The sequence below is a fragment of the Mya arenaria genome, chromosome 14, assembly GCF_026914265.1.
Source record: "Mya arenaria isolate MELC-2E11 chromosome 14, ASM2691426v1".
Lineage (NCBI taxonomy): Eukaryota > Metazoa > Mollusca > Bivalvia > Myida > Myidae > Mya > Mya arenaria.
This window is the reverse complement of record NC_069135.1, coordinates 2,464,112-2,485,396: the sequence shown is the minus strand read 5'-3', so window position 1 is coordinate 2,485,396 and position 21,285 is coordinate 2,464,112. Positions and strand designations below refer to the sequence as shown.

Here is a 21,285-nt window from a genome sequence, read left to right as displayed (position 1 = left end):
TTTTTATCGAAAACAACTTGTTTTCGATAAAAATGGCCGAGAAGCTCCGAATGGCTCCGAATGAGCCAATGGCCGAGGTGCTCCGAATGCTACTTCCGGAGGTGTAAAGAGGTGTGTTCCGTCCTAGCCGTTTGATTGGTTTGGTCAAGGTCGTTATACCCGAGGAATATTCCTAATTTGTAAACAAAAACAACATACACACACGTTTTCACCAAAGATTAGTGAGTATTTTTATATTTTTCGTATTGGTCTGTGTTTGTTGTGGTAAATTCAAGTTAATTGCCTGTTTATTTTTGTAAAACTGTCAAAGCTACAGTAGTTTTAACCCATTTTAATTACTTAAATGGGCTTTAAATGGGGTAGTGTAATGTCATGTTTTTGCCTGTCTGAAAAGGCGGCCGTCGACCGAGTTTTGGTTGTTTCGCCAAGATTGTCTGGTATTGACTTAAGCAAATCCGGCTTCAAGGGTACATATATTGATATAAAAACGGCGCCTGGTTGCCATTGCAATAGTTTATTGTTGTCAAATTGCTTTGAAACTTTGTCCAGCATGTAACTGTTAGGAAACATATTTTTTTAAAATGCAGATTGTCTGACTGAGTATAACTATTAATAATAATGAAATGAAAAAGATTGGCATGAAATAGTGATTCAACTGGATTAAAGCCATCATTTAAAGCCACAAGACCACCTATCAGCCTCCAATAAGAACCCTGCTTAATCATAAAAGTCAGTTTTACAACTTTACTGATATGATGTCATAAATTTGCCCCCCCCCCCCCCCCCCCCCCCCCCTTCTGTTGTACACATGTCCGTTTACCTGCTCTATCATTGAAATTTTACCAAATATGTTCAAATCATTATATAAATGTACTGTATGTAAGGATAATTAAATTCATAATATAATGATATAAATTTAATGGTAATGATAACTCTTTCACTCATGACAAAGAGAGGACCATTGTCTTGTTGTTGTTTTTTATTTAAGAGTCATGTCTGTCAAACACATCTTCTTGGGGCCTGTTCATATTTGCATATTTTCATTTGCATATTTTCATTTAAATCCATAATAGATCTATAAGTATCCACAATTTAGCTTGCACTGCAGTTTTTCTTATATATCTTTGAAAACCTATCATTTAATCTGAGGTATACCTTTGAAAGAAAGGAAGTTTATTTTTTGTTTTATTTATAGTCTAAGGAATAATGTGGAGGCAAAAATCGCACACATTATGGCAACATTTGAACCAACCATCAGTGTCATTTGGGCACCAATGTGTGCGACGTATCAGTGGCAGTGAAGAGCCTGTGCTGGCCATACGCAGGGAGACAGTCAATGTTTGGGAGCGTCGGGCACCCCTCGCTCCAACTCAAGTGCAGAAACTTGTCAAACATGGTGTCAAGGTCATTGTTCAACCATCCAATAGGAGAGCTTATAGCATGCAGGTAACATTGTTTTTATTCTGTTTGAATGAAATTTTGTGATGATTTTCCGTGTAAATGTACAACACTTGTTCTACACATTTACTCTGACAATTTCCAACTTCTTTGATTATCCTCCTAGTTTAAGTGGCAAAACATAAAGATGTTGGTGTCTTATTGCACTATCACTCTAAGGAAACATTTGGTAAAAATCATTCATCTTTTTTATAAAATCAGAATGAAATTAAATTTTTAGGAATATTCGGACAGAGGGGCAATTATCCAGGAGGACATATCAGAGGCATCTGTGATTATCGGCGTGAAGCAAGTTCCGGAGGACCTGCTCATTCCAGATAAGACATTCTGCTTCTTCTCCCACGTAATCAAGGCACAGAAGGACAACATGCCACTGCTTGACGCCATACTTGAGAAGGTTGGGGCTTCAATTTTATGCAATGCCATGATGTGGTCTACTGCGTCTGTGTGTCTGTAAAGATTTACTTGTGAACATGATACATGCTACAGTATCTTGACTTAGACCTTTTGACCTTTTTTGATACAGCAATGAAATATGTACCTTGCATACAGTTTTGAACACAATTTTGTCTATGTTGTCCTCAGATAAACTTTGACTGTGTCCTTTTGAAATTTGGACCATGTGCACAGTTTTGAAAACATATCAATGTAGTCCTTGTATGACCTATTTTCTTATTTATGAAGCTACAGCAGTGAAATTTAGATCATGTGTACAGTTTTGGAAACAAATATTTATGCTGTCCTTGTATGACCTTGACTAAGACCTTTGGACATTCATTCTTAATTTTGAAGCTACAGCTTTAACATTTTGACCATGTATTTAGTATCAAGCTTGTCCTTAGATGACCTTGACTTTGACATACTTTCTTATTTTTGCAGATACAGCAGTAAATTTGGACCGTATGTACATTTTTGAAAACAAATCAACATTGTCCTCTAACAAGATTGTTCAAAGTTGGTCACGCTCTGAGGGTCTCATGTATTACATAAATATATAAAGGAAAAGAATAAGAATCTCATTGTCTGAAATCAAATGGCCAAGAGCTAAGATATTTGGTGTGTAATATTGTATATTGGTATCAAATGTTTCAAACTTTCTCTCAGGTGAGTGATATAGGACCATCATGGCCCTCTTGTTTTTGTATTTCTTTTAAACACAACAGCAGCAGTTTGATATCCATGAGAGCTCTGTTCCCTTTTAAAACCAGCCTTATCCGCTCATGTATGAGTGGATTATGGCCCTTGAAATTGTGTATCCTTATGAAAGTAAATTCTAAGTGAGACAATTGTTACAGATAGGTGTGTATTATTGCATTGTTTGTCCCCCTTTGCTCTTTGAAATATATGGTTCACTTGGAATGTTGATTCAGTATATTGCCTGTTACTAGTATGTACATGCTTTGGATATGAACTACTGTCACTGGCAGATATTAAAATAGTTTGTTTAGATGAAAATTTGGTTGACATGGAGCCTTATAATGAGGCCTTTCATTGTATTTCAGAATGTTCGTTTGATTGACTATGAGAAGATGATGGACCCTGCTGGTCAGCGAGTGGTGGCCTTTGGGAAATATGCAGGCGTGGTCGGCATGATCAACATCCTACATGGCATGGGGCTCCGTCTTCTTGCACTCGGGCACCACACACCCTTCATGGTAAGATGGTAAAAGGGTGAAACCACATATTTGGCTTCCAATTATTTTTATAAGATTTCATCTGTGTTATGCAGTTGTAGTTCCATTGGACTTGATTAAATAAGTATTATCATCTTTGATATTTTACATTGAACATTGAATATGCCCGTGGAGTATTTTACTGCGATTAATTGTGTTTAAGACATATTAATTTCTATACTCTTTAAACCTTATTCAAGATTGTAAGAAATGATCAACAAACCTGTAATAATGCTTTCAGCACATAGGTCCAAGCCACAACTATCGGAACAGTGAGGCCGCCAGGCAGGCAGTAAGAGATGCAGGATACGAGATTGCCCTCGGCAGAATGCCCAAGTCCATTGGTCCTCTCACTTTCATTTTCACAGGCTCTGGAAATGTGTCCAAGGTTTGACTTCATCATTTTACCAAATGCAGTTATCCTCTTAAATGTTGCATTTTGCACTTTGAGAAATGTCTATCTAAGCATTTAATACATTAATATTCTCTGTGAAAAAAAAACAAACATGGCATAAAATAAATTTTAACATACAGGGCTGTTATTGCCGAGGTAATGTTAGCTAGTTTAAGGTCAGAGTGAATCATGGTTAGGTCTTTGCAAATTATTCTTATCACTTTAATGTGTATACCCAATTTAATAAGCTTATTACAAATTGGGAAAAATACCAATATATATTGTGTGGATCATTATCCTTGTTCTGATATATGGCAGTAGGCCCTTTGTGCTCATCATTGATGTTCTCAATCTGATATTTCAGGGAGCCCAGGAGGTATTCCAGGAATTGCCCCACGAGTACATTGAGCCAGACCACCTGCCCAAGGTCGTCAAGAAAGGATGTAAGTAGCTTAATCTATGTTTCGAATGTTTCTAGCAGGGAAATTTCTTTATATACAATATACACCTTTCTTGTTTGACATCTTATCCATCTGTATCCTATACAATGTTGCTATGTAATCAATTTTATTTAAGGTACTATTAATATTTGGATGAACTGTGTTTAACCCAAGTGCTAACTTAACCAAGAATGATATTATAATGGGATGTTGTGTAAGTAATGGAAATAACATTCACCTTAATATTGCATGCATTTACCCTGATTCAGAGGACACATAATCATGCTGATATGAAGATATGATGATATGAGATAATTTGACTGCATCATTAACTTACTGTGTGAAACAGTTCACATTCTGATGAGAATCATACTTTCATGTACATCCTGTCTTTCCCAGTTTTGCTGTATGCCAGAAGTAGTGCTATTTTGTAGCTGTATTGTCATTTTGGGATAATTCATACCATCAGTTTGTGTAGAGGCTACAATTGATGAAATCGCCAGTAAAAGGAAAACTTTGCAGAAAAGATACGAAAAACCTTCTGCCATGTTGAAAAAATATTTTTGAAGTATAAATTCTTGCAAGATGGCAAAACAAGATTAGCCCACACCATTTGAATGATTCGTACTATGGATTTTTGCCCCAAAACACTGGAGTGAGTGCGTCAAATAAATATAAATCCTGTCTAAAAACAGTATTGAGGTTAGGTGAAACAACTTATATCACAGAATGTCACAGGCATAAAATATTATGTTATTGCATTACTTTATGCAATATCGCTTCACAAGAATGCTTTGTTTGGCATTTTGCATTTTGCCAAATTCTTTTGAGAAAAATAGGAGCTGTTGCTTTAAGATGTTTTTTACTTCTTTTATTGAAAAATGGGTGCATTAAATCCATAGAAGGAAACATCAATTAACAGTTTGCCCTTCTTTGTACCCCATTGATGCATTGTGTTTGAAATTTGAGATTTATTTCTCATAAAGTGACACAATAAGTCAAACTGTAATTTTGGTGTTGTTTATATTTTGAATTTTATAAAACATATCATGGCGCTCACTATGCGCTTATGATATATTCCATTAAATTCAAAACATAGAAATTAACTTACAGGTATACAAGGTCTGGGGTAATGGACTCTCTGGCCCCAATTTCTCGAAACTTCTTAAGTCTCCTATGACAGGATAATACTAAGCTCACTACTTTTGTTTTTCTATAACTTGCATTATATTTACTTCTTTAAGATTGTTTAGATATTAAATAGGAATATGGAAACTCTTTATGATAAATATAATAAACCATTTTATAATTATCAAAATTGAATTTAAGTATTGTATGCATTTTGGCTTTATATTGAAATAAGCTATTTAGGCTTTTTAAGCATAGGAAGTTTCGTGAAAGTGTGGCCTGATGAACTTGTTAGAGGAGGAAGTCAAGACTTGTTATGTTATGTCAGATTTTGCCCAGTTTTTCATGGTATTGTAGCCATTAATGATCATATTCTTGCAAACTAATTTGCTATTTTCTACAATGTGATGCATTTATGCAAAATGCATATTTGTGTTTTGTAAATATCATTTCAGATGTGTGCGCCATACATGTATGTGCTATCCAGTGAAAATAATAGTAGTATGTATTTGAATATGAAACATATGGTCATGTAATAGCTTGGTTGTCTTTTTTTTTTCTTTATTCACTCTAGTTATAATGAACATTATGTCAATGTGGGTGCTTATATAATGTAGGTAAATTATTCATTAAGCCAAGTCAAGTCAACTTTTGCTTACTATGGGTGCAAAATTGCACATTCAGAAATAATGCATGTGTGTAGTGCTTTAGTACGTAAAATATTTCAAGTATTTGAGCTATACATAGTAATTATTAAAACTTCAGTTGAATATAATGTTTTCAGAACTGTGATACATAGATAGAAACAAATGCTCAAAACATGCATGCTAAAATAACACAAGCAAGCTTTAAGTTCAGACTACAAACTAAAAAAATATTGATTGAGTATTAACAACTTTTACTTTTTTTTCTGGGTCTGGAATGTAAAATTAATGCTTAATCTATTAAATCATATCCATATTTACTGTTGTTTACTAATTTCAATATCAACTAATGATGTACGTGTGCATTTAATGTCCGTTATGAGACCTTGTCCTGAGAGAGAGCCTGTATTTTTGCAGCAATGAAGAAGGTGTATGGCTGCGTGGTGAGTCGAGATGACCACTACGTCCGTATCGAGGGAGGCAAGTTCAACGCAGAGGAGTTTGAGAATTATCCTGAAAGATACATCTCAATTTTCAGCCATAAGGTATTACAGAATCTAATGGGTTAAAATACAAAGAGTTCCATTGCATTGAAACATAGACAATACCTGAAACATATAAAATAGCATTTTTTTAACAGCGTGATTGAAGTAGAAAGTGTGATGATTTATAATTAAGATTGTCATGATAACTCTCAAAGTTTTTCTAGGTTCACAAAAGATTGGAAGGAAGAATGCAGGCAGATATCTATGATATTGTTTTGCTGGCCTAACAGTTATGCCCCTCTTTGATCAAAAGAAGAAAAAAAGGAATGTTGGCATTTGCTCTGCGTGTCTTTTCAATAGAAGAATGTGAGCATTGAGTCCTTGATCCTCTTGTTGCCTGTCTCTATTTAATGTTTTTGTTCAGGTTGCCCAATACTCATCATGTATCATCAACGGGATCTACTGGGCCCCAAACTCCCCCCGCCTGCTCACCATACCTGACGCAAAGACACTTCTGAAGGCCCAGGCCTTCCCATGGTTACCGTCCAGTATGGGGTGCCCTCAGCTGCCCCATCGCCTCATCTCCCTCTGTGATATCTCTGCTGATCCCGGTGGCTCCATAGAATTCATGAAGGATTGTACAACCATTGACAAACCCTTCTGTCTGTATGACGCGGAGCTTAATCAAGAAACTGAAAGGTTAGATAACACCCTTGGGGCTTGTTTTATCCAAGAGCTTAATATGACATTGTCCTTTTTCTCCCGTGTATGGAATGGATGGGAAAACTGAAAGAAACAATGCAAATTTTACTATTGAGTTGGTTGATCCAGTAGTTTCTGAATTGTAGTGAGAGAAAAAACTAACCATCTTATGTGTTGTTATTACATACATGTAAGCTATTTTGAGATGGCTTCTGTAGAGCCATAGAGGAATGGCACATTGTTTTATTCAGATCACAACTTTTTTGTCATTCAATTTGCTAGTATTGTGCATTCAAAATGCTAGGGATTCTATCCTCATTCATTAAAATTCTAAATGGATGTTGGGTCACTTTGAGGTAAACACTGTATGTTACAGTTTCAAGGGTGACGGTGTGCTGATCTGCTCCATAGACAACATGCCAGCACAGATGCCCCGAGAGGCAACGGAGTACTTCGGCAGTCTCCTTCTCCCATACATTCCTGAAATTGTGAGTCACCTTTTCCATACATATAAAGGTTATTTGTGTAATTTATGTGTACGATTAATATTTATTTCACCGGCTGTTCACAAATATTTTTTAGGACAGGCACAGCTATGAGGAAAAACATATTTTCATTTCGTCATGATTTACCTCATTATTATGCTTTGAGCAAAAAGCAATATTTTTTAAAATGTATTCACATATGCTTTCAACATTATTTTTAGAGTCTCTATGAAACACTTGTATCAAACCAAACATGATTTCTGAACTTGGTATTAATCTTGTTGTAAACCATTTCAGCTGAAATCTGATGCTGTGTCCTCTTTTGAAGACTATGATGCTAATCCGACTGTGAGAAATGTAAGTACAGTTTTGCTTTGATATTCATGTTTTTACGAAAAAATGAGCTTAGGTCAAAGCTTTTGTGCCTTGTCGCAGCATGTAGACACTTAAACCTTGGCCACAAATTAAAAGCTATCAAAGTTTTAGTTAAGGATTTTGTACATATTCCAAGATTTTCAGTTTAGATATTGCTCACATTCATAACATATAAGTCCATTTGATACTTAAGAAAAAATTTGACACATAAATAAGTAATGCTGCTAAATATAGATGTTTCATTGGCCTCAGACATACCTCAGGTAATACAGAAAAAGCCAGGAAGTTATCATTAAACATGCATATTTATGAAATACAAAGTTTCAAGAGCCCATGGTGTAAAGTAATTGGACTGATGGGACCTGACAATGGTACAAGTGTAGCATTGCACTGCAATATTGCTGTCATAAACATTGAGCTGTGCCCTTCTATAGTTTATATCCCAAACTTTGAGTTGTGCACCTTATTTCACTAAAAACACATAGACAAGGGTTGGTATCATTTTGCGAAGGGTCCTAGCAATGAAACTTAACGTGTAAATTGCATGCATGTAAGAGTATAAGACAGAATTATTTAAGACACTTTTCAAACTTTGTTTCAGTAGTTTAATATCCATCAGGTCTTCTCTACATAAACCCCACTTCATAAAGACAAAATGCACTAGATTGCGCTTCTTGTTTGTTTTTTGCTTTAAGTTCTATATAAATAATAGGGTGAATCCAAATATGAAAGTGCCTTCTACTTCTAGGGTAAATAAAATCAAAGGGTGCACCAATAAATTACATCTTTTTGCATATATTTTGATATATTTACATTACAGGCTGTGATAGCCTCCAATGGCGAGCTGACCCCAAACTTCCAATACATTTCAGAAATGAGAAAGAAAAGCACGTAAGTCCAGCATATTAACCTAACATGGCAACTTATAAAAGAAACATGCATACACAGGGTTTTGCAAAGTTGATGTTTTCAAAAAAGTTAAGAATAAAAACGCAATGGAGATTTCAAAATATGCATTGATCAATCAACGCCAGCAGGCTTAAATGATCCATAGATCAGAACCTACAAAAAACAAAGATAAAACAAATCGCATTGATAGCCTTGGTGGTGTTGTCCACGGCAGCAACATCCTTGGACATAACGATGCACATGTTTAGGTGCCTAATCCAGACTTGAATAATTATTGAGTGTTATGTCCCCTATTTAACTGAAAATTCAAGAATTTACGAAATATAGGTCAAAAAGGCTACATAACAATCTGTCATCCGTCTTTCTATGTTCCCATGAATGTAAACAGATATCATTAATGAATTAAGATTTTACTGGCACTTGAAATCCATTGTTTATTTATGTATATGCTTTTCATTTTGAAAAGCAGCAACCTTCTGGATGAAACACAGCCTTATGCATTCACCGGTCATCCTTTTGGATAAAGATAACACAATTTATCTTACAATTATTTCCCTTTTGCAAGGGTTCCTTGTGCACTGGTGTTTATGTATGCACGAACAGCAAATGGATCTTGCATAAAAGAAATAACATTCATGGTTCAAGAAACGAAAAATCCCAGATGTTTTCGGTTCAATGAGATTTGAATGCATGCATAATCTATTTTAACCACAGAGACTGCATTGATAAAAATAAGCGATGACATCCTTCATAAAATGAATGGGCACTGCTGTTTTCTTTGATGCCCAGAACGAACATTCAAAACTTATGTTTGTGATAATGATCGAATATAAATTGTTTTTGGACACCTGTTCTGCGTGTTATGTGCCAAAACATTCAACTTAACAGGGTAATAAATAGTAATTCATGGGTTTTTTCCTGTACAATTCATGCTTTGAAACAAACCATTCTGAAGTCAATACTCAGACCATTGTTTAGACTACAACTGATGGCATATTTCTAATGACCAATCACATATACTCTCCATCAAACTAGGCACATTTATATGAAAACATCAGAAGTCATACACAGAAACTAAAGGCAAATGTGAATTTCATATTCAGGATTAACAGTATTTGATATTTAACAAATATTTAACCCATAGTTTCAAGACCTGTGTGTCCTTTAAATTTCTGAAGTTATTGCTGATCTTTTCAAATTCTCAACAGGTCAGCCCACAAGGCCTCAATACAACCAGGCCAGAAACGTGTGCTGGTGCTTGGTGCGGGCTACGTGGCTGGGCCCGCCGTGGAGTATCTTTCCCGTGATAAGGATGTGCAGGTCACAGTTGGTATGTGAGGAAAATTTTAATAGTTTTTTAAGGTAGACACTGTGACAGGTAGTTCTTATTGAGGCAACATTGATTTTTATTATTATTTCATATGGATTTTTATGAACCATTCCTTACTAAAATGCCAATATAGGCAGATTTGGTTAAATATCCATAAAAATATCTACTCCTCACTTCTTTACAATGGTTACTTTGACAGGAATCAAAAAAGACATAAAGTGCATGTTATCGTTCTGTAAACTTTTTCTTTATTTTTGTGCCTAGCTTCCATGATGAAGGAGGAGTTGGACCATATAGAGGGCCGATGCCCGAACGCAGACATGGTGATGTTGGATGTTGGACGACGACCAGATGAGCTGGAACGACTTGTGCCTGACTACGACATTGTTGTCAGTCTGCTACCATACTCTATGCATCCAGACATTGCCAAAATGTGCATAAAGCACAAGAAAAACATGGTCACCGCCAGCTACGTGTCTCCAGCTATGAGGGAATTACATCAGGCGTATGTAATTTAAAATACAAGTTTAATTTTTTGTGAGACTGATCAAATAAAATTAAAAAGAATAAGAGGTTGTTTAGAGGTAAATTTATGGTGAAGCAAGGATGTTGCGTGATAAGTGGATAATTGGAGTGTCGCATAACGGCCCAAGACAAAGCAAGAGGAAAAAAGTAATATATCAATGGTCTCACTTCAAAATGCCGAAGCTGCATTTTTTCTGTTTCGGAATTCTTATATCACTTAAATTATAAAGGCGAGCCGCATCTTACTGCAAAATGCTGTGTAAATAGTCAGATGAGAAAATGGTGTTGTAAAATGTGATCAAAATGTCGAGCAATGACTGGACATCTTACAGAGAGGCAAAAATGCCGAACCTTCAAAAATTGTAACTACAAAAACTGTTACTTTGGTATTGTGTAAAAAAGATGTGTGATCAAATTACCAATACTAAATACTTAAAATTTTGCTACTGAAAACTTGGGATTTTGTAGCTTCGTCATTTGGTAGTGAGGCCATCGATATGTATTCATGTATATTAATGAATTATCTAAAATATTTTAATTCAAAGGTTACTGCTCAAAATTAATATAAGAATATTCAGAAATTTTCCATCCTTTTGCAATTTTATGTCAGAGATAGTGTCTATAATTAAAGTGGTACTGTATAGATATGATTAATAAAATAATGAAATATATAAAGACATAAAAGTAAAAAAAAACATTATATGTTGTGATTATATTAAGTGTTTAAACAGTTATGATTGAAATTGTGTATGTGTTTGCAGGGCATTGGATGCGAATGTGACTATCGTAAATGAAGTTGGTGTGGACCCGGGGATTGACCACATGTTGGCCATGCAGTGCTTCGATGAGGTCAAGCATGCTGGTGGAAAGGTAGGGGACATATAGTTAAGGGGCTGGTGTTGACCGGGTTTAACTACCATAATATATACAACAAATCTGTGGAATTTCAGTATAAAGTTTAAAGGCTTGAGCACGTGTTTATTTTGTAGCATTGTGCAAAGGTAGACAAATACTGCAACAACACATAACAATACCAATAATTACATTTGTACCCTATAAAAAGCTCCTTTGCATGTTGAGTTGTTTACAAGCGTAGAGATATGGGTATTCACATGTTTAATGTGTGGACATATGTTTAAGATGTATGGACTGAACACTAAAGGAGTTGTAGGCTTGTTATACTGAATATAGAAGTCCTGAGAATTCTGATAATCTGTACACATTACCATTGGTCTTCTCTGCATCTTACACACTTATCACTCATATTGTGTCTGTGTTGTCTGATTGTTTGTGTAGGACGCACTGTTATCATTGAAAATATTTGTAATAATTTGCTACAAATGATATACTAATTATTTTGTACCGTTGTTGAGTATATAGGTAGTTTTATGGTTAGAATCATGCTTACCGATAGAGAATATGATAGACTTTTTAGCCTTGATCACTATCAAAGATGCTTTTTCAACTGTACTCATTTTCTTTTATAGTAATAATTCTTTACTAGCATGACATGTTAAATGTATTTGTTCTCTACAATTAGGTATGATTTGTAAGGCAACTACCCAGGTACATTTATAAAGACTTGTTCACACTAAATTGCACTTCAAGTACACACTTATTTTGACATATAGTGCCAATTTCTCCTGATATTCATGTCAAGGTTTTAAGCTACTATACATTCACGTTGGTGTATAAAATATGCTTTTTTTATCATAAATTTTAGATCAGCTCGTATGTGTCATACTGTGGAGGGTTACCGGCCCCGGAAAACTCCAACACCCCACTCAGATACAAGTTCAGGTATCTTATGAGAATTATGTATCATTTATCTAAAATGGTAAATACATAGAGTTAAATCAGATATTTGTATAATTGTATGAATTCAATCGTAATTGTCATGTGATTAAATAGAGGATACTGTTGAATTTCAGTGTAAGATTGGAATATATTTCAACAATAATCACAGTGAGCATTAATGAAAATAAACTTTCTCTCATCATGAGAGAAATAAATTGTGATCATACACTGAAATTCAATAAATTTTGTGTTTCTTATATGATAAAATTCCTGAAGAAAACTGTCAATTTAATGAGTGTTGATGAAAATTCAAATGAGGAACAAATTCAAACAGCATAGTTAAAGAAACTGGTATTTCATAAAGCAATAAGGGAACCAAAAACTGTGAATGCAGTGAAAATAACAGAAGTGAAAATATCATTCTTGCAAGCCAAGAATTTTTCTTTGGTTTTAAAATACTAGATTTTGCATATAATATATGCAAAATCTAGTATTTTCTGAAGAGTTTGACTCTAATGTCAGTTATGTACAAAGATCATAAAGTATTGTTCAGTCTAAGTCACTTTCTACAAACCTTGTATGTATACATACTTAATAATTATATAGCGTTTCAGCTAGGCCTTTTTAGCACGGTGCTATGCCTTGCTGTACTTTCATCTTGCCCTGAACTTTGTCACTGTCATATAAGTGGAATGAGCAGACAACATTAGTTCTCATAATCTTTTTATCCGATAGCTGGTTTGTGCATCCCCTCTAACTATTGGAACATGGCCATTAACTTGCTGATTTTTGTTTTTTAGCTGGTATCCCAAAGGTGTTTTGATGAACTGCCTCAGTGGAGCAAAATATCTCAAGGACGGAAAGGTAGGATGACATCTGTATAAAACATTATTTATAGTACCGCTATTATATTCTTCCAAAGATTTTAAACCTTTTCTCTTTAATCTTTGCGCTCATCTTTTTCCAATGAACACAATCAAGGTATTGTAATACTAGTTACATTGTTGGCGTGCACATTTTTCAACCATGGCCATAATCAATCAAACATTCAAGATATTCAAATGAAACTTGCCTGAGACAATATGCACATGTTTAACAAGGCCCATAACTCTGGCTTTAATTATTGTTGATTAAAGTGACTGAAAAATTAGCAGACCATTGTCTGTGTTTCATCTGTAGCTATGTTGTTAAAGGCAGTTAGATAAAGATCTTTAGGAACACGGTTATGTTATATTGTAGGAAAGTAAGTTCATCACAGATATTCTAAATAATTATAACTTGAATATTATTTGAAAGGGTCTCTTTATAAGAGCATCTCAACAATATACCCCAAATAATGTTACAACCTGTAAAGACTGCAAAATAGGTAACTCCACATTCAATTTTAGTTCAATAAAGAACAATTAAACAAAATGGAATAACTTTATTCATTAATTATTGTCCATGACTATCAGCAAGCAATACTCTTTTATATGATATGGAAATGATATGGAGTGACTAGGTATTAACATTTAACATACCAGTTGATGGTACAATAAAACAAAAAAGCTGTTTTGTGCATTGGATGCCTAATGTGCTTTGCCCTGTTTCAATACATGATCTGGTGTTGCAGGTGATAGAAGTTGCCAATAATGGGGGGCTCTTGGACGCCGTGGAGCCCCTGGAGTTTATGCCAGGCTTCAATCTGGAGGGCTTTCCCAATAGGGACTCCACGATCTACACGGATGAGTATGGCATCAGGGATGCACACACATGCATACGGGGAACAATAAGATACAAGGTACCAGGATAGTACTGATATTGCCTATGAGTGGTGTTAAAGCTCATTTCTAGACCACTTTTAAGTTTAAGACATAAAATAGTTGTAAAAAAAATGTTATTTTCGTAAAAATATTTTGTAGAACAATTTCAGAAACTACATTAGGATGTGATGTATTATTTTCAAGCCTTTTGCAACACTTTGGTACGCATGTATTGTAGGGCTTTTCGAATGTTGCTAGAGGTCTTCTGGACCTGGGGCTGCTCAGTGATGTGGAGCAACCCGAACTTCATCCGAATGGGCCCGAGAAAACATGGGTGAGTTAATAACAAATGGTGTTCTCATATTTAGCTAATTTGTGAAGTTTGAATTGTACCAAAGAAGTTGTATATATGTTTTAGACCTTGGTCTTGCTCAGAAGTCTTGTAGAGTGGGCATGTGATGTGTGGTCACTGATTAATTCCAATAATTTTTAGAGTATCAATTAAAATATTACTACTGAAGGTTTTTCAGTGTCCATGTACTTTAATACTGTTGATGAAAATAAGGCATATTCAGAAACACAATGATGTTAATGACTGATGTGTGATGGAAAAGTGTATGGTGTAAAGTGTTGTTATGCTTAATATTTATACATTATAGCGTCAGTATTTCTGCCGTAAATTTGGAAAATCCTCCGACCTTTTGGAGGACACGTTGAAGGATCTCATGTTTGAGGCTGTTGGGGAGAACGAACAGAGGCTTGATGCCATCATCAGGTAGGGATGGAGAGGGACCCTTATGGATACTTGTTATGGTAGTGGTTTTACATTATGTACAATCAAACTCATTATGTATATATCTTACCAGAGATGTTAAATGTTTAATGGAAGTTGTAGTCCTGTTCCATCATTTGTATATGTAAATGTCAAGTTCTGAAATGTTACACCATCATTCGAAGTATGAGATGTGTTTCTTCTTTATATGTAAACCATATTTATTTACTAGTTGTGTGTTGTGTAGCCTCTTAGTTCATGTGTATATGTGTGTGTCCAGGATGGGCCTCCTGCAGGATGAGTTGATTGACAAGCGAGGAACTCCAATAGACACCCTCTCGTACTACCTCTCCAAGAGACTTGCATTCGGTGAGTAACATGCACTGTTAGAGTAGGGCACAAATTGCCTGAAATTGCTAGAGATCTTGAACAGCATGGTTAAAAAGTTATTATATGATGTGAACATGTATAAGCAGTGAACCTTGTTTTCTAGGGAAGAGATTTATATAATGTGTTTCACAAGAGTGTTTCTAGGTCCCCTGCATAACATCTCAAGCATTTAGGCATCATAATGTCCAGAGTTGATGTCTGCGATGTCATTAGCATTGTGGTACTTTCATGTCTGCACTCTAACTTGAAAATCTATACCAAACTATTTGACAGTATTTATAAGCCTAATGTTTTGATCAATATAGATTGCACTGTTTACCCTGGAGTTATGGCCCTGGAATAGTCAAGACTTTATCAAGCTAACTTTGTCTGCTCACTTACTTCAGCATTTCTTAACCAATCTTGACTAAACTGCAATAGTTACATGATGGAACACATCACTGCAGTAACATCAATCCTACCCATAACTGATAAATGTTTGAGCATTTTCCATTTAAAAAGGGGGCGCTCCAACCAGACAACATATTGGTCTGAACTCTTTTGTAAGAGAAACATGATAATTAATTTCAATTCTGATTGTGGTTTTACTTTTGTTAATACAGATTCTATTGTTGCATTAGGTTTCATGCAAAAACTGCAGTGTTGGCAATAACCTGGAAACTGTACAGGAATCATGAAACTTAGTAGACATGTTTACCATAACAATTTGCACATTTGTAGCAAGTTTCAAAACTGTGGCTGTAATCTATGTTAAGTTATGCCTCTTCCATGGTCTATGCCAATGAAAAAAAAAACAAGAAAAGGCATTGGCAACCACTTGCAATACTTCATTTCAACGTTTTGCTGAAAACAAAAAAGGAAACTTTCTTGACATTTGTTAGTATTTTTGTTTTGTAACAAGCTTTATGATCACCATCCACCCAGGTCCGGAGGAGAGGGACATGATCCTGATGCAGCATGACATCGGTGTCCAGTGGTTTGACGGCTCTAGTGAGAGGCGATGGGTCAGCCTGGTTGTGTATGGGGACAATGAACCCAATGGATACTCTGCCATGGCCAAGACTGTCGGTCTACCCACCGGCATTGCCACAAAGATGGTTCTCAGTGGTACGAAAGATTTTTCAAATAATAAACATTGTCATACCTGATGTGTCTGTTTGATTTATAAAGACAGTTGATTATTTTCATTACCCGGTACTTTTTAAAAATCTGTTAAACCTTATATTCACTTTTGAAGAAGACCATACATTTTCAGAGCTATTCTAATGTAAAGAAAAATGTTATTGATATAGACCATGGTAAATGCATAGACAATGTATACCCACAACATTCCAGGTGAGATTCAGAAGAAGGGCATGTTAATTCCCCTGACCAGCGACATATATCAGCCCATCCTGCAGAGGCTGAAGAAGGAGGGCATTGTTTCCATGGAATCTATCTAAGCCATGTAACCAGGGGGCGTGGCACATTGCAGGAGAAAAGGGGGGACAGTGGCTTCTGGAGTAATAAATATAAATGTGTCTATTATATGACAATGAAAGATGATTTTTATATCTATGACAACTTATGGTGTTTTTTTTCTTGTCAAAGAGAAGTCCAGTTGAGTGCTGTGATTATTGTAGGTACTAATATTTACTTGGTTTACTTGTTTTAAATGAAATAATCCTTCATAAAGATTGAATGTATTGAATCTCAATCTAATGATAAGGTTTTTCCTATTGTTTTTTTCCCATATAATTGGTCATTAATACTCATTATAAACTGATGATGAACTTTATTGCTGTATGATAAACGACCAATTGCTTTCATATATTTGCAAATATAATCCCTTTGTGTTATTTGATATCTATGGCTATTTTTTTTATTAAGATTGTCTTTGTTTGTAAGGTCTGTTAAAGTTAAAATCTAGATAAATTCCAATGTTGGGATTCTTATTGAGAAATAATGTTGTTAATACAAGTACCAAAGTGCTTACAGGCTAATTATAACATGTTTTGGTCAATTATGACATTATGTTTTATTGATGGAAAAGGGGTAAGATCACCAAGGTGCTTTTTGATCCTCTCATTCTCACCCCACCCACAAAAAATTTGAAATTTTCGAAAAATATGGTAAAAATAAGATATAAGCCTTAAGTTATCAAAGACAAACAATATTATTATCTCTTTGAAAAACAATCCAGAAAAACAGATTAAGAAATGGCATTTTGTGATTGTTCATGAGTTTGAAAACTGATGTGTTGTGTTCACCAGCTTTCATTGTTTGCAAATGTTAAGTGTCTCTTGTTTGGTGAAGTAGAAAACATTTGGTATATATTTATATTATAATTACGAGGCTCATATTTGATCATAACATTGATGTCAAGCACTCTTTTTTTCTTATCTTTTGCAAATCTGGTGGGTTGAAAATGAACCGTTGTGAGCCTACCCCTTTAGCCAGTGTATTTTCTGATGTGACATGCTTGTGAAGCTTTGAAGTTACACATATCATTACATTGATGTAGATGGTTTTTATCAACATCCATCATAACTTAGTATTGCCAAAACTCATTAGAGGCATTTGCATCGCTTGGCCATGACGACATGCATTTAAAATACTCTGTATTTGACAAAGATTATTCCCTGCAAACTTTATTAAATAAATTTATACATATTATGCCCAATAACCAAGACAAAAAGTTATACTGTGATTGTTACATATATACTTTACCTTTATATGTTTTTCTCTTTATAATGCACGTTTCCTAGTCGACATATCACTCGTTTTTTACATAGCCTATTAGGCTCAGCTATCTGGAATCTCATGTTTACGCTAGTTGATTGTTGAATGTTATACATTCGTTTGTATACTATGTGTTTCATGTTTGGTAAGTATTTTTGATTTCCTTTTATGTCTTTGGCTGTCCAAAGCTGGTAATTTTTTGAATTTTCTTTTTCGTTATTATATTGGTTTACCATTATATTTTTTGCATGGAATACATTTTGAATAAGTTCTTTAATCATATGATATCGAAGGAAGGTAAAATTTTACTATGATTATAAAGCAATTTTGATATTAACATTAAGCCCTTGGTTAAAAATATTGAAACTTAACATTTTGTAACTTTTAAATGAAACTTGACCAGTAGCATTTGTTTGTGCTGATGATGGATGGACTACCTTAAATGTTGAAAATGTATTCCAGTTAAAGTGAGTTTAACAAAGAGATTTTTTTCATTTGAGTCTTTTTGTGAAGATGCATGATAGTTAAGACTTTATAATCTTTCAACTTTTATTATTTTTGGTAGTGACGAAAGATAGAAGCATGAAACAAGCTTGTAGGTGTCATTGTGTAATGCATCATATTATGTGTTATAGTAGATTACTTAAATCTGGAGTTGCACCATTGGCAAGATGGTTACATGTACATCAGCTAAGATGCCAGTAGCATGCACCATTGGCAAGATGGCTACATGCACATCAGCTAAGATGCCAGTAGCATGCACCATTGCCAAGATGGCTACATGTACATTACCTAAGATGCCAGCAGAGTTGGCCATTGCCAAGATGGCTACATGTACATCAGCTAAGATGCCAGTAGCATGCACCATTGGCAAGATGGCTACATGTACATCAGCTAAGATGCCAGTAGCATGCACCATTGCCAAGATGGCTACATGTACATTACCTAAGATGCCAGCAGAGTGGTCCATTGCCAAGATTGCGCTACATGTACTTTACCTCATGCACATATCCTTCTATATATCTAAAAATACAGTTTGTCATGCTAAACAATCTATATTATGCTACTGCAATTTTCAAAAACTGTGTCAGCTTAGTCTCATGTGTGGAATGCTGCCTTTGATACACTGATACTGAAGAATTTTATGATGTTTACTTAATAGGTAAGGAAATATGTTTTGAAGAAACATTCTGTACTTCAAAAATATTTTATTAACATTATTGCTTTAAAATTAGTTTGACCTTGTTCAACTCTTATGAAGTAATGGATCCTCTGGTTGTTACAAAAACTTGTTGATGCCCACTTTATTACATACAAAAAAATGACTTCCTTAATATTTATAAAATCTAAGCGTTGAATTTTGCCTTTTCTGATTCAATGTCTTGTTCACTTTTTTTTGATTGTATTGTTTTCATGATTGTTTGATATGATTTCTTTTTAGAGGAGTAACCGCTCATTATACATCTTGTAGTTGAGTTTTAAATACATGTACATGTCATGTACCGTTTGTTGAATATATGAATTAAAGTTGATCTCGTTGTTATGTGCTTACCGTAAATACTTGTAGGTCTGCCTACTTAAAGTGAATATTTCCAATTATGGTTGTCTGGTTAGTGGAGTGGTTAACACAGTGGCTACATGTAAGTCTGCATACTTAGCCTTGAGTGTAAATTTCCAACTTCTGTTATATGGTAAGCATAGTGGTTAGCACACTCACTTCTCACTAAGGCATCCTGTGTTTGACCAAGGCATCCTGTGTTTGATTACAGGCCAGGAAACATTTGAATGTGGTGTATGGTCACCTAGCAAGACGAGGGGGTTTCCTCTGGGCACTTCCGTTCCCCCCCCCACTACACGAGAGCAGTCTCTCGTGTTACATCATAACAACAAGAGTGGATTTTATAATGTTGTTATAACTTGTTTCACAATTGTTGTAACAAAAAAAGTTGAAATATTTAATCTGAATCAGAAAATACTTCGAGTTAAGTATTTTAATTATTATTTTATATATATTTATATATATATTCATTACTAATGCTTTACATGATATTGATGAAAACCCAGAGTATTGCCATAAGTCATTATTATACTGGTATTTTCATGATTACAAGTCTTCATATATGTATCAGGGTAATTAAAGGAGCAAAAGTGCATCAAACTATATTGATGAATAATTATCAGTACAGCAGTGAACTGATTTTAGCTAGGCGATAGGTAGAACCTTTGTATCCCGTTCTGATGTTCTGTCGAAATGATATGATCTTATATTTTGACAGTACTGACCTCAAAATCATTAAAATTTATCTAGTGAGATCATGATCAATATATCATTTAAGTTTGTTGACTTAATTATCAAGTGTCTCGGATATAATTTGTAAAACTAGTTTTGAATGAAGGTCTCATAACCTTGACCAACTGACCTCGGTATCAAGTCTCAAAATGTTCTTTTTAAGTTTATGGACTGTAGGATCAAACGTCTTGAATCTTTGACCTACTGACATTAAAAGGGTACATCATACTACTGACTATACAACAAATGCTTCACAATATATTTATCGGAAAACCATTTTTCTGGTGGTCACCATGACTTTGACCTACTGATCTATAGGTGCCATGTACTAATCATGGCCAATGTGTATACAAAGTTTGAAGTCTCAGCAAGTCACTTAAAAGTAACAAGAGATGATGCTGGCAAAGGGATTCCTGTGGTACAGGAAAATATCCTTTGTATGCAAGAAAAGCAAACTTCTAAAATCTTGTCCTTGCCCTCTCATCAAAGGGAGCCTTATAATGCATCCTGTTGTATTAGAACTATTTTTGTACTATATTAATATTTTAATTAATATGATGCTTACACAATTGCTTTTGATATGCACATCTTCACTTAGTAATGAAGCTTCTCAATGAATTCAATCCAGTGGCTGCTGAGAACTTGCAAAGACTAGAAGGGTCCGGCAGACTAAGGCTGAAGCAGTGACAAAACCAGGTTTTTAATGATTGGCAGAAGAGATTCAGTTTCAACTGCTTTCTAGCTGATTAAAAAAGATTCTAGTGTGCTTTTGGTTGCTAGAGTTGAGATTCCAGTTTGATTCAAATTTAAAGTCAGGAGAACCCTCAAAAGAGCTTCTAAAAAGCCCCAAAAGTCGCCCCAAGAACCCATGGCCGAAATGGTTTCAGCCCTCCAGCTGCCAGGTCAATCACATCCCTGATTAAGGATAATACGGAGTCATATAACCTCATTGTGTGATGGTCCTGAACAACTGTGTGAAGTATTAAGTCAATTGAACGAAGGGTATAGAAGTTAATAAATATCCC

The 21,285-nt window shown here is 34.9% G+C and overlaps 1 protein-coding gene across 1 annotated transcript; it reads left to right on the top strand.

The window, feature by feature from the left end:
• Positions 1-82: 82 nt before the first annotated feature.
• Positions 83-19,500, top strand: LOC128216761 (alpha-aminoadipic semialdehyde synthase, mitochondrial-like). The gene is made up of 22 exons (XM_052923419.1): positions 83-221; positions 1,196-1,446; positions 1,679-1,855; positions 2,961-3,113; positions 3,373-3,519; positions 3,890-3,968; positions 6,155-6,282; positions 6,647-6,921; positions 7,301-7,412; positions 7,707-7,766; positions 8,605-8,675; positions 9,902-10,023; positions 10,288-10,528; positions 11,310-11,418; positions 12,272-12,348; positions 13,146-13,209; positions 13,958-14,125; positions 14,326-14,421; positions 14,747-14,862; positions 15,140-15,228; positions 16,174-16,356; positions 16,585-19,500. The coding sequence occupies exons 2-22, from the start codon at positions 1,207-1,209 to the stop codon at positions 16,689-16,691; spliced, it is 2,814 nt and encodes a 937-aa protein (XP_052779379.1). The 5' UTR covers positions 83-221; positions 1,196-1,206; the 3' UTR covers positions 16,692-19,500.
• Positions 19,501-21,285: the final 1,785 nt, after the last annotated feature.